Source organism: Hypanus sabinus, chromosome 14, assembly GCF_030144855.1.
Source record: "Hypanus sabinus isolate sHypSab1 chromosome 14, sHypSab1.hap1, whole genome shotgun sequence".
Taxonomy (NCBI): domain Eukaryota; kingdom Metazoa; phylum Chordata; class Chondrichthyes; order Myliobatiformes; family Dasyatidae; genus Hypanus; species Hypanus sabinus.
In genome coordinates this window covers 28,114,572-28,129,182 of record NC_082719.1, presented here as the reverse complement: position 1 = coordinate 28,129,182, position 14,611 = coordinate 28,114,572, and the positions used below count along the sequence as shown (strand labels likewise).

Below are 14,611 nucleotides of genomic sequence, written 5' to 3'. Positions count from 1 at the left end.
TTAATTTAAAAAAAACACAGATGAAGAAATTAATCTTGAGGTTAACAACACAAAGAAAATGCTGGGGGGAGCTCAGCAGGTCAGACAGCATCATTGGAGGAAAATAAACAGTCGACATTTCAAACCAAGACCTTTCACCAGGACTGGAAAGGAAGGAATCAGAAACCAGAATAAAATTGCAGGGGAAGAGACAGGTGTAAAAGCGAGCAGATGAGTCTTCACCTGAAGCATTGACTGTTTATTCCCCTCCATAGATACTGCCTAACTTACCGAGTTCCTCCAGCATTGTGTGCTTTGCTCAAGATTTCCAGCATCTACAGAATCTCGTGTTTTTGTAGTTAACAGTTGTATTACTTGTTTCATCTCCTCAAGACATCTTTAAATAGCTTATTATGAATAAAGCACTTGTACTTTTGATAGCATCCAGTTAACATTCAGCAATGCTTCACAAACCAGTGGGGATAAGTAATTAGATAATTTTTCAATTGATTGAATATCTTGATCAGAACAGTTACCTACAATACCTTCTTGAATAGGGCCACAGACATCTGTGGTAATTTAAGTGTCACAACAGAAAATTTAAGGCAATGATATAGGGTTCTCCTGAGACACACCATCTTTACTTAAGGATGATACTCTCCTTAACGAAAATTCAATTCCATTTGATCCACAAGAAAGGTTACCCTATAATGAGACCAAATAGAATAACACTATATTTACTGATGATTAGAACAACAAGAAGGGGTCAGACTGAAATACAAATTCTAATTTATCAGAGGAGATAAGACTCTTTTCCACCAAGTTGGACAGCCAGAAAATAAGGTACAGTCGGCCCTCCTTATCCGCAAGGGATTGGTTCCGGGACCCCTTGCGGATACCAAAAAACGCAGATGCTCAAGTCCTTTATTCAACCTGTCTCAATGCGGTGGACCTTAGGACCCAGCAGAACCCCAGACCTTATTTAACCTGCCTCTGTGGGGTGGACATTAGGGCCCGGTGGCAGAGCTCGGAATCCATACTGTTTCTGTTCACGAAAATAATCACGATTGAAAATGAAGTGGAAATAATAAAGCAATCAGACAGAGGTGAAACGCCATCGGTCTTTGGAAAAGTGTTAGGCTACAGTTGGTCAATGATCGGAACAATTTTAAAGGATAAAGTGAGAATGGCCCTGCCCCGATGAAAGCTATAATTACTACTAAGCAACGCAGTGGTTTAATTATTGGATTTTGGGGTCTTGGGTTTTTGATCCTCCACATTAACCAGACACGGATGGAGAGCGCGTTCGGGAGCGACCTGTCACTAGATCGAACTCAGGAACTTCCATTCCCGAGCCGGTTGCTAAAACATACATTATTAAGCATTTTATATGTATAGAAAGGTAAAATATGTACTATATACTAAGACAAATGTTTGACTAACTGACGCTAAATAATACCGGATGTACCTGTTCCGACTTTCATAGTCAGAGAACTTACGATTTTTTAAAAATCCCGATCGACGGTAACCTACGCAAATCCTCCGGTATACTTTAAATCATCTCTAGATTATTTATAATACCTAACACAATGTAAATGCTATGTAAAATATTTGTAATACTACACTGTTCAGGACATAATGACAAGAAAAAAAAAGTCTGTACATGCTCAAACAACAAGTGCTGGAAGAGAACTTCTGGGTTTTCTCGTTTCGCGGTTGATTTAATCCGCGCATGCAGAACTCGCGGATAAGGAGGGCCAACTGTATTAGTCTCAGGCATTCTCCTGTGAGGTCCAAGATGTTTTCTGCAAAGGGAGAAATTCAGGTGGAAATTTTAAAAGGGACCTGTCTGGAGGAAAGTGGATGCCTCTTTGACTCTTTCACAACGAGCCAGGTAAAGCCGGTTCCAGTGACATCATCGTTCAGAATGGCAGCCTAAAATATAGCTCCTCCGGAAAAACGTTTATTTTGCCCCGTTAATCTGCCAAATACAAGTTTTCTCAAAAATATCTGAACTGATAAGGGGGGCAAGAATGGGGAAAAGGAATGGAGACAAAAAAAGCATCATTGCGGAGTCTGTAGACGAGAGGGGTACAGCAAGCAGCTCTCCTACACCAGAGGTCCCCAACCACCGGGCCGCAAAGCATGTGCTAACAGGCCACGAGGAAACAATATGATTTGGTGATATGAAACGATACGAGTCAGCTGCACCTTTCCTCATTCCCTGTCACACCCACTGTTGAACTTGAACCCACCCAAGGTTATTACGCAAGCAAGGTCATCAGTCGTCTTAACACAGTGATACCCTCGCGCCAGAGATCACTAGTTGGCGTCAGGTAACCAGCCGCCTCATGCAGCCGACAGGAAGTACCGTTGCTACTGGTCAGGAGCGTGGACAGATGGGCGCTGCCTCTAAACCTGTTTAGCACACTGAATGTTCATGGGGAACCCGGTGCTAAAATATTCACAGGCAACCTAATTTGGGCTGAGGGTTTCGTAAGTAGCAGAGCAACTACCTCGCTGCGATCTACTGAAAGTCATCCCTCGAGCCAAACCTTAGTCGGCAGATAGATCCTACCTACCTACCTACAAGGGGGACAAGCACACGCTCTGTCACACTCCTTGTTCAGTCGGTCGCTCTCTCTGGGCTGCAACCACTGCAGCCCCGGCACAGAGACCTCCGGCCCTTACCTTGTCCTCTCATTGGTGTGTTGCAATGATTTCATATGTTCATACAAGGAAAATATGCGCTGTGTGTTTAATATCCAAACGTTACTTAAAATGTCATGATGCTATTGATTTACAAGTGAGTTATTATTGACTTATCACTATGTTCATCTGAAGAAAATATGCGCTGTGTGTTTAATATTAAATTTGTTACCTTTTAGAAACGAAATTGAGTGTATTAGCCATTTGTAAGTGACTTATAGTTGACTTATCACTTATATCTGGTCACGATTAACACCCCCACCCACCCCGTCCCTGTTGGCCGGTCTGCAAGAATATTGTCAATACTAAACCGGTCCGCGGTGCAAAAAAGGTTGGTGATCCATCCTACACGTGTGCGTGCTGGCGAGGCTGACACTGGGTCTCATTCAGACAAAATGGCAAATTTAATAAAAATTCTGGAAGAGATACGGGATTTCCAAAAAGACTTAAAACAGCAACTAAATGATATCAAGACAGAGCTCACCAACGTTAATCAAAAAATAGCAGTGGCAGAGACACAAACTGAAAAGGTGGAAGATCGCATTCAAAACGTGGAACGGATGCTAAGTAAGATGATAGAAGTGTTAAATCAACAAGAACATAAACTACTTGACCAAGAAGGAAGGTCACAATGGAAGAATATCAGGATATATAATGTTCCTGAAGGAGCGGAGGGGTTGTCTATGGTGGAGTTTTTAGAAAAGTTACTACGGGACATGCTGGAGATTCCCTCGACTAAGGAACTCAACACTGAGAGAGCACACCAAGCGCTCGTCCCGAGGCCTTCTGGAGACAGGGAGGGTAAGCCATGGTCAATAGTAATCAGATTCCTTCAGCACAAAACCAAAGCAGAGATTCTGCACAAGACCATGGGGAAAGAAGGAATTTTTGAACAGGAATTTGATATATTTTGATCAAGATTACCTCCCAGTGATCCTGCAGAAACACAAGGAATATTCTGAAGCAAAGCGAGTATTAAAGCAAAGAAAGATTATCTTCCAGACTCCGTACCCTGCTAAACTGCGAGTGTTTTATGAAGGTGGGATGCGACTGTATCAGACAGTGGAAGAGGCGACTGCTGACATGAAGGCCAGAGGGTTGCCCGTCAGCGTGATCAAACCGAGGGAAAGTCTGGCTGAGCAGCTATCCCGCTCTGCTTGGGAAACAGTGAGGGAATCGAGAAAGCAGGAGATGGGAGGAGGGCGAGAGAAGAATATCAGGAAGAGACTGAGTTTTCCAAAGACAGCCCTCACCCCCTCCAGAAGAGCCATAAGGTCTGACTAATTTCAAAAGTGTTGATTAGTTAAACAGAAGCAAAAACTGACGGTGCTATACTTATCTCAAGAAATACATATCACAATATGGATTTTATATGACTCAATTATTTTATTTTTATTCATTCACTCCTTTTTCCCCACTTAAATGAGAATATATACATGGGAGGAATGCACAGGGAAATCTTTTCTGTGTAGTGAACATAGATTTTTTCACTTACTTTTATGGGTACTGCAGTGGGGGCCCACAACTCACAGGTAGGAGAGGCTATTCCCCACGGCTAGACGTTTCCTCTAGCTTAACCCAGGGTCATCTGCTAGAGACCTCAGCCTTGGAATCACACCTTTGTTACCCTTCTTTTTATTTGCACTTCTTGGTTCTTATTTGTTCAGGGAGTAGACTGATTAAGTTTTATTCTGCTAATTTCAGTGGAATACTGACAGATAAATACACATGGCTAAGGACAAAGTAAAATTCATTTCTTTTAATGTCGATGGACTGTTAAATCCAATCAAACGCAGTAAAATCCTATCAAAAATGAAGAAAGAACAAGCCCATACACTATATTTACAGGAAACACACAAGTGATAATGCGCATGGAAAATTAATGGCTTCACTGATTTGTTTTTCTCCTCATATAAATCAGGACATAAGAAAGGAGTTGCTATTCCCATCTCAAGCAAGCTAAATTTTGAGAAAGTATCTGAAATGGAAGATAAGGAGGGGAGATATATTCTGGTAAGGGGGAATTATAGATGGAAATTCAGTTACTCTATTGAATATATATGCACTCCCAGGAAGTTATATTAGTTTCTTCCAGAAAATTACTAATATTATGGTAACGGAAACAGTAGGTCTCTTAATATGTGGGAGAGACTTAAATTTACAATTACAACCAAAGTTAGACTCTTCCAATAGAAAAACCTATGAAACAAAATCTTTACATAAGAAAGTTAATACACTTTTTGAGGATGTTGGTTTAATTGATATATGGAGGGACCTTTTCCCTGATAGAAGGGATTACACTCATTATTCTGCTCCACATTCTGTATATACAAGAATAGACTATTTCATAACATTTGGAAAAGACAAAGACAAAATAAACACCTGTGGAATTGGGACAATAGATGTAAGTGACCATGCACCTATATACTTATCTGTTGATTTTGACCTACAACCAAAGAATACTATTTGGAAATTAAATTCAAGTCTCCTCAATGATCCCTATCTTGAAGAACAAATTAAAAAAGAAATTGGTCTCTACTTAGAATTTAATGATAATGGAGAGGTTTCACCTCCCATTTTATGGGATACTCTGAAGGTAGTCTTAAGAGGGGAAAATTATAGCGATATCTTCATAAAAGAAAAAAATAAGGAATAAAACATTAGAGGAATTACAAAATAAGCTGAAGGAACTAGAAAAAAACAAATTGAGTTTGGCACATTAGAGGAAATTTCAAAAATTAGGAATAAAATTAATAGTTTAGCTACCACAAGAAATCAGGAAGAATTTAATGTTTCTGAAACAGAGCCACTGTGAAAGTGGATCTAAATCTATGAAAATACTGGTGTGGAAACTGAAAAAAAAAAGATAGCAAAAAATACAATTCATAGAATTAGGGGTCCAAGAACAAAAGTGATAAAAAAAATAAGCTGTGTGAAATTCAAGAAGCTTTTGAAGTGTTTTACAAAACTATTCCAAAGTTCCAGGGGGAGACATAACCCAAATTGACACCTTCCTGAATTCTCTAGAGTTACCCACTTTAAGCGAAGAACAAAATAGAACGATGACTGGACATAATTAAAGCTGAACTAAAAACTGCAATTAGTAGGCTTAAATTAAGCAAATCACCAGGATCAGATTGATATACGGCAGAGTGGTATAAATAATTTAAAAATGAATTAATTCCTGTTTTACTCCCCACACTGAACTGGGCTCTAAAAGGCATAAATACCACCCAGCTGGAAGGAGGCGATAATCTCAGCTATACCGAAAGAAGGCAAGGATAAAATGGAATGTGGGTCACTTAGACCAATACCTGTTCTTAATGTGGATTATAAATTATTTACCTCCATCATGGCCAAACGATTAGAAGAGTTCCTACCCACACTGATACATAACGATCAAACAGGTTTTATACAACAACACCAAACATAAGACAATATACGAAGGACACCTCACATTATGGATCATATACAAAAAAATAAAATTGAAGTAATGGTGATAACCATGGATGCTGAAAAGGCATTTGATTCGGTTAATTGGAATTTTCTTTACAGAGTTTACATATCACAATTATTAAAACTATACAGGCACTATATGACAATCCTACTGCTAGGATTAAACTTAATGGATATTTATCAGATAGCTTTACCCTAGAAAGGGGCACAAGACAGGGTTGTGCATGGTCACCGCTACTCTTTATGTTTTCTCTGGAACCATTAGCTCAATACATCAGACAAAATGAAGATATCAGGGGAATTACTATTAAAGGGACAGAACATAAATTGGCTTGTTATGCAGATAACATTTTGATCTCTCTAGAGTAACCAACATATTCTTTACCTAAATTGATGCAACCCTTTGAACAATATGGTCAATTATTGGGATACAAGATCAACATAGATAAAACACAATTACTTTCATATAACTGTAGCCCACCAAGAGAAATTTAAAGTAGATATCCTTGGGCATGGCAAACAGAGCCTTTCAAATATTTGGGCATCATTATGCCAAAAGACTTGGCAAAATTATCAAAATGCAATTATTTGCCTATATATAAAAATAGTAAGGAAGATGGAACCCAATTTTGACATTTATATTTTCTGAGAATGTCCCGTTATCAAAGACTATTGGAGTGGGATACATAATGCCCTACAAGACATCTTTAAATGTGAAATACCCTTAGACCATATATTTTGGGTATATATTGCAAGAATGGTTGAAAAAAGATAAATATTTAATGAATACACTGCTGGTGGCTGGTAAAGACTCTTACCAGGAAATGGCTATCACAGGAGAGCCCAACCTTAAAAGCATGGATGAATAGAGAAGAAAACAGCATTTGTTAATCATAAGTTGAAACTGAAAAATGGTTTAACTACATAACACCTCATAGGCCTGATTTTATTCTCACAGATCAATGAATAGGTTGTTAAAAAAAGATCACTCCCTACTTGTACATAGTTTTCTCCTTTTGCTTGTTCTTTCTTTCCTCTCTTTTCTATAAGTGTATACCTCAGATAAATATTATGTGGAGATTTGTGGCAAATATGATTATATATTTGTATAGTATCTGAAATACATCTTGTGAAAATGTTTGTTTGATGATGAACTTCAAGAAAAAATAAATTACAAAAAAAAGGCAGGTAAAGTCAGAAAATCCAACCAACGTTAAAGCACATCACAACTCTGGTTTACTCACTCTCAGCATTTGAGGCCTGTGCCATTTGTAGGCATGGAGTACAAATTGGACTTTTGGAAAGTAATTTTAAATGTACAACATGCATATTTCATATTACAAATGCCCAGTAGGATTCCATGCATTGATACATTTGCACAAATGTCAGCAATATCGCCGGCCCACAGACTTGTCCAACAACCTCAAATAGGAGCCTTTAAGAACAAAAGTTTAAGCAGTTCCCATTTTGAACCAGGATTTGGACTGAGTGAAGGAAAACTTCTGCAGCGAATCTTTGGAAACATCAATCCTGGAAGGCAACACTCAACTACAAATTATACAAATAGATTTTTGGACACTAAAGGAAGCATGTTATATGGAGATGCACAAAGCCCAAGGAAAAAATTGCTTTTGAGAATAGAACTCCAATGACACTTAATGGCTTATTCCCATGTGCTTCCTTTATGATGGAAGCATTCAATATGGATTACATAGTGTAAAAATGGAATTGTCTCAAGAGTACAGGTCTTAGATGCTGGAGTAGGACTTGAACATACCAATCCCCAACTTGGAGAAGATTTTCACTGAGACAAGTTATTACAAACTAGTGCAAACAAATAAGCAATAGTATGATTATTATAGTTCCTTACCTCTGCTGCTGGCAGAAGTGTAGGCTTAAGTGCATCCAGTGAGGATTTCTCTTGACATTTCACTGTTGTTGAAATAGGACTTGACCTTTTTTGATGTATTGATTTAGTGAAAGTATTCTGCTCACCCAGTATACTGGAGCTACTCGTAAGATTATTTTGGCTAGATAGCCTCTTTGTTTTCATCTGGCAATAATTTCCCTTTGAAAGTGTTTTGTTGTTTTGCCTTCCAATATTTTGAAGAACATTATTGTCAATTACAGACCCTTTAAGAGACTTGCCTTGAACTGATTCCGCACCTAACCAATCAGTTTGCAAATTCAGATGTACTGCAGATGGATGTGAATTTACATAGCTGCTATCTCGATACGCGTATTCTTTACCTAACGTTTCACAACAGTATTTATATTTATCAAAATCAACATCAGATACACATAGTGAATTTCTTGAACTTCTCTTTTGTGGCAGGTGCTGCTGTAGTTCAAGATGGCGGAGTAACACAATAGGCTTCCAAACAAGGCTTTCAGATGATTTTACCAAACATTTTTGGGGTGTGAGTTTTACATGCAGATTATTAATAATCTGCTGTTTCTTTTCAGCACCTCTTTGGGAAGAGCTTGCTTTAGAAAAACCATGCTCAGTGGTCAATGAGCTTTGATTATGCAAGTAGTTTTCTACTGAAAACTTATCTAATTTTACTACAGGCTGGAAGTTCAAATTGGAATCCCTGTTTTCACATTCACAGTGTTCCTGTTTATTTACTAAATTGAGATTTAAGGCAGAGTTAATTAATCCAGACTTTGCCGAAGGGTGTTTGACAAGTACTTTCAGATCATTTGTTTCATGAATTAAGCCAACCTTGGGAGATATCTGAGATTCTTCAGGGTCATCAGAAAATAATTCTTTACTGTAAAACGACCTGTGTGAAGTTTGATGTCGACCATCGTTCTGAACTTGAAATGGATGAGAAGTTACTGGATTTACATGTTCAAAATCTTCTACTGAAGCCACAGGTTTATGGTCAGTTTCAAAACCACAAGTAGCTTCCAGCTTTTTACGAGACAGTCTAAGGAATTCTGAATAATTTGAAAATTCTGTAGAGACAAGCTCCTTACATAATGAATTACTCTGTCTGAAGCAGCAAATTTCCACCACACTAGGGAGGTCAGTCGTTTCAACAGTACAAGGCTCAACACTGCTTTTCCACGCGTAATCCTCCTCATTTTCACTATCAACAGAAATTAAGCATCTTGATGGCTTCTTCATTTTCACTTTCTGAGTACAAGAGGGTGTGCTGGTTTGCAACGGAAGTCTGTTGAGCTTTTTTACGAAGCTGGGATTCGACACTTTCGTCTTATCACAGCAAAGTGATGACTCGGTAGATTGACCTGATCTTCTAATGAAACCCTGGAACAGAAGGTCAGAAAAGTAATTGATTTAGGTACAAATACCAAGACAACTATGAAATCAACATTCAAATTATGCTTTTAAATTACAGCCCACAGCTCAGTTGCATACAGTTCTAAAGAGACTGCAGGTGCTAGAATCTGATGCAAAAAAACAAACTGCTAGGGGATCCCTACAGGCCAAGTAGCATCTGTAAAGGAAAACAGTCAACCAGCTAAAGGGTCTAAACCCACATCATTGAATGTCTGTTTCCCTCTACAGATGCTACCTGGACTACTGAGCTCCTGAAGCACTCTACATTTTATAATTTTGAAATTCCTTGAAACATAAACCATTATTTTTGGACCAAATTAAAAGACCATATATCTGTGCTTAATACCTTAATCTACAAAGCAAATTAAAACAGAACCATAGGTTTGTCGGGTTTAAATTTGATGAATCAGAATTGTGTTCCATACACACAAATCTGACAGACCCAAAATTAGTATCCCCAAATGCAGAAAGTTATAATTCATATTTGCAAACAATACTGCAAAAAATGTCACATGGCAACCACAACCAAACTAATCACAATATCAAATAAATCTCAAGCACAATAATGTGCTGTGCTCAATATGCAACTCTTTTTGTTCATTCCTTTGGAGTCACCAACACCTCATTCCTTTTGGTGAGGGTACTCCAACAGCAGGAAGGTTCCAAAATTCACTTTCATGGCAATGACAATACATTTCCAAAGATAGAACATTCACATCCCTTCTTAATGGTAGTAGACATGAATTTTATTATCCAAGCAAATAACTGCAATGCATTTTGCAGATGGTACATTACATTCTCTGTGTGCCAATGGTGGAAGAAATAAATGTTTAGAGAGTGGTGAATGGAGTAACAATTAAGAGGACTACCTTGTAAAGTGTCTACCTTCTTGAATGTTTTTCCACCACGCCCCCAGGATGTCAAGAAGGGGACTTAACAATGGAACTGCCATTGAATCTTGAGTAGATTCAATTCATTGACCCTCATTAAAATGCATCATTTAAAGTCTTTAAGAATTATACTTTCCATGGTTTGATTGTTTTGTGAACAGTTTTAAGTATTTCTGCACAAAGCCAACTAATTTTTTTTGTTAAGAACAAACCTACATTAATGCATCACTCGCTTGATTTTGATCCCACTCCCCCACTCTGTCCAAACCCCAAACTTTCTTATCCGCGCCGACCAGTCTTAACCCACATCTTCATTTTGTTACTTTTTAAATTATTCGATAAACTTAATACATCTCACTTCAGCACAATTACAGAATTTAGTCCACAAAAAATGAAAAAAATCATACCTCAGTTATTCAAATGAGCCACATACACACAGACAACTACTTCCTAATTTCCATTCATATACTACCTAACATTTTAGGCCATGTTGTCCTGATTGTAATTTATTTTCTTTTTAAAGCAGTATCATCTCTCCCAATTGAATGTTCAGTATTTTCTCAACTTATTCAGATTACCCACTCAAACTTGTTATCAAGGAAATGCACAGCAACTTCAAATAACCTGTCATTTGACTCTTCAAATGTAAATATAAATTTTGTTAAATCTGCACAGCACCCCCTTAAGCTCAATATTGGATCTATGGACAATTTATTCTTTGTGCCTATTCTGCCATTTAATGAGATCAGAGCTGAACGGTGACCTGGAGACAAAAAAAGATTGCAGATGCTGGAATCTTGAACAATGAACAAAATGCTGGAGGAATTCAGCAGACCAGGCAGCATCTGTGAGGGAAATGAACAATGAGTGTTTCGGGTCCAGATGAAGGGCCTCAAACAAGGAATGACTTCCATTTCCCTTATAAATGCTGTCTGATCTGCTGAATTCTTCCAGTAGTTCATTTTTTGAACTGTGACATAATTCATATCTGTTAAAATAAACTTACCAACTGCATCATCTGCTATTTATCAAATAATTCCAAATTGTCACCATCCCATGTACAGAAGTTTCCAAATTCAGTAATTACTAGACTATTCAAATTAGCCTTGGCTCCCAACCAGAAAAAAGCTTTCCTCCAACTACTCAATCACCTCAGTCCAATCATTCCATACATTCTAACTTTACATTACTAGTTACTACATTGTAACCCTTAGAGCCTTGGTTATAATTATGCTGTTTTCCCTCTTAAATATCCAGAAAAGCATGAAACAGGTTTCCCCTGCTATCTGAAAGTAGAGCGTTCCAATGAAAACTTTTGTAAGCTGAAATGGCGTAAAGTGAAGAAGCAATTACCATTAATTTATTTTTTTTTGTAATTTATTTTTTTATTGAAGTTCATCAAACATTTCCCTAAGATGTATTTCAGACATTGTACATATACATCATATAAATCACAAATCTCCATGAAGTATTTATCTGAGGTATACACTTATATAAAAGAGTGGAAAGAAAAAACAAGCAAAAGGAAAGAACTATGTACAAGTAGGGAGTGATCTTTTTTTTTACAACATATTCATTGATTTGTGAGAATAAAATCAGGCCTATGAGGCATTATGTAGTTAAACCATTTTTCCTAGAATGAATCAAATTGTTCCAGCTTATGACTAACAGATGCTGTTATCTTCTCCATTTTGTAAATGTCCATTGTAATTTCCATTCATGTATTTAAAGTTGGGCTCTCCTGTGATAACCATTTCCTAGTAAGAGTCTTTTTACCAGCCACCAACAGTATATTCATTAAATATTTATCTGTTTTCAACCATTCTTGGGGTATATATCCAAAATATATGGTCTTACTCTCCAAGGGTATTTCACATTTAAAGATGTCTTGTAGGGCATTGTGTATCCCCGTCCAATAGTTTTTGATAACAGGGAAGTCTCAAAAAATATGATAATGATTTGCATTTTGATTTCCACAATTTCTCCAGCAAACAGGGAGGTTACTACCATAATGGGATTTCAGAGAGGGTGTAATAAAATATCTTATCAAGTTTTTCCATCCAAACCCCCTCCATTTCTGTGAATTGGTACACTTCCATTGATATCTCCATATTGTTGTCCATTCTTCCTCAGATATAATTATTCCTCCTTCCTTCTCCCATTTTGTTTTAATGTGTGAAGTCGAGTGTGTTTTAAGATTTGACAACCCCTTATACATGCTTGAAATTATTCTACTACCATTATCTAAATTATATGCTTTTCTAAAGAGCTCTATCAAGCATGTATTTGCCTTGGTTACATTTTTAAGTGTCTTATTAACATATTGTCACATCTGTAAATACCGATAAAAATCTTTTTTTATTATTATTAAGTGTTTCTCTTTAAGCATTTCAAAACTGAACAGTGTTCCTTCTTTCATTATGTTGCAAAGAACTGTTATTCCTTTAGCTGTCCAGTCCTTAAATCTAGCATCCAATTTATTTGGTGTAAATCAGAGTCATATGCACACCATTTAAGAATTGCAATATCTCCCTCTAGATTATATTCTTTTATAGTGGTTTTCCATATTTTAAGAGTCAATTTCACCCATGCATTATCAATGGTATTTATGTACCTTTGCAGGTTGTTATCAGCCAAAATTGCTTGTATGGGGATGGGAAGTACCCGCTCCTCAATGTTTTTCCATTGAGCGTCATATGATGGGTTGCACCAACATATCGCAGCTCTGATCTGTGCTGCAAAATAATAATCTCCAAGAGAAGGCAAGCCCCATCCCCCCCCCTTTCCTTTGCTAATTGCAAAGTTTTGAGACAACCCTGCCAAATATACCTTGATAGCATCTTGTTCCATTCATTGAATTGATTTTGATTAATCTCTATTGGTAGGGTCTGAAAGAGATAACAGTCTGGGCAGTATATTCATTTTAATAGACTCAATCCTTGAACTGAGACTGAAAAAATGAATCAGGCTCCATCTTTCCACATCTTCCTTAATTTTTTTTTTATATAAAGGCTGATAATTACATTCTGATAATTTTGCCAAATCTTTTGGCATAATGATGCCCAAATATTTGAAAGATTCTGTGTGCTGTGCCCAGGGGTATCGACTTTCAATTTCTCTTAGTTGGCTATAGTAATATGAAAGTAATTGGGTTTTATCTATGTTGATCTTGTATCCTGATAATTGACCATATTGTTCAAAGGATTGCATCAAATTAGGTAGAGTATGTTGGTTGCCCCAGCTAGATCAAAATGTCAGCTGCATAACAAGCCAATTTATGCTCTGTCCCTTTAATAGTAATTCCCCTGATATCTTCATTTTGTCTGATGTATTAAGCTAATGGTTCCAGATATAGTGCGAAGAGTAGAGGTGACCATGCACAACCCTGTCTCATGCCCTTTTCGAGGGAAAGACTATTTGATAAATATCCATTGATTTTAATCCTAGAAGTAGGATTGTCATATAGTGTCTGTATAGTTTTAATAATTGTGTCTTGGAAACCAAATCTATGTAAAACTCTGAAGAAAATTCCAATTAACTAAATCAAATGCTTTTTCAGCATCCACGCTTATCACTATTGCTTCGATTTTATTTTTTTGTATATGATCCATAATGTGAAGTGTCCTTCGTATATTGTCGAGTCTGCAGTTGTCGTATAAAACCTGTCTGATCATTACGTATCAGTATGGGTAGAAACTCCTCTAACCGTTTGGCCATGATGGAGGTAAATAACCTATAATCTACATTAAGAAGGGATATTGGTCTAAATGACCCACATTCCATTTTATCCTTGCCTTCTTTCAGTATAGCTGTGATTATCGCTTCCTTCCAACTGGGTGGCATTTGAGCCTTTAAGAGTCCAATTCAGTGTGGGGAGTAAAACAGGAATTAACTCATTTTTAAATTATTTGTACCACTCTGCCGTATACCCATCTGATCCTGGTGAGTTGCTTAATTTAAGCCTACTAATTGCAGCTTTTAATTCAACTTCAGTTATGTCAGCAGTCATCCTTCTATTTTGTTCTTCGCTTAAAGTGGGTAACTCTAGAGAATTCAAGAAGGTGTCAATTTGGGTTATGCTTCCCCCTGGAACTTTGGAATATAGTGTTTTGTAAAACACTTCAAAAGCTTATTGAATTTCACTTAGCTTATTTTTTTTATCATTTTCGTTCTTGGGTCCCTAATTCTATGAATTGTATTTTCTGCTATTTTGTATTTGTATACAATTGTATTTTCATCGATTTCGATCCACTTTCATAATGTCTCTGTT

General features: G+C 37.2%; 1 protein-coding gene across 1 annotated transcript in view; it reads right to left on the bottom strand.

Moving 5' to 3' along the window:
• The window catches only part of haspin (histone H3 associated protein kinase), a 76,114-nt gene that overhangs the window by 34,918 nt on the left and 26,585 nt on the right, over positions 1 to 14,611 (bottom strand). Inside the window, exon 4 of the mRNA XM_059988524.1 lies at positions 8,015 to 9,418. Within this exon, the coding sequence (XP_059844507.1) occupies positions 8,015 to 9,418 (1,404 nt within the window). The remainder of the gene's footprint in view (positions 1 to 8,014; positions 9,419 to 14,611) is intronic.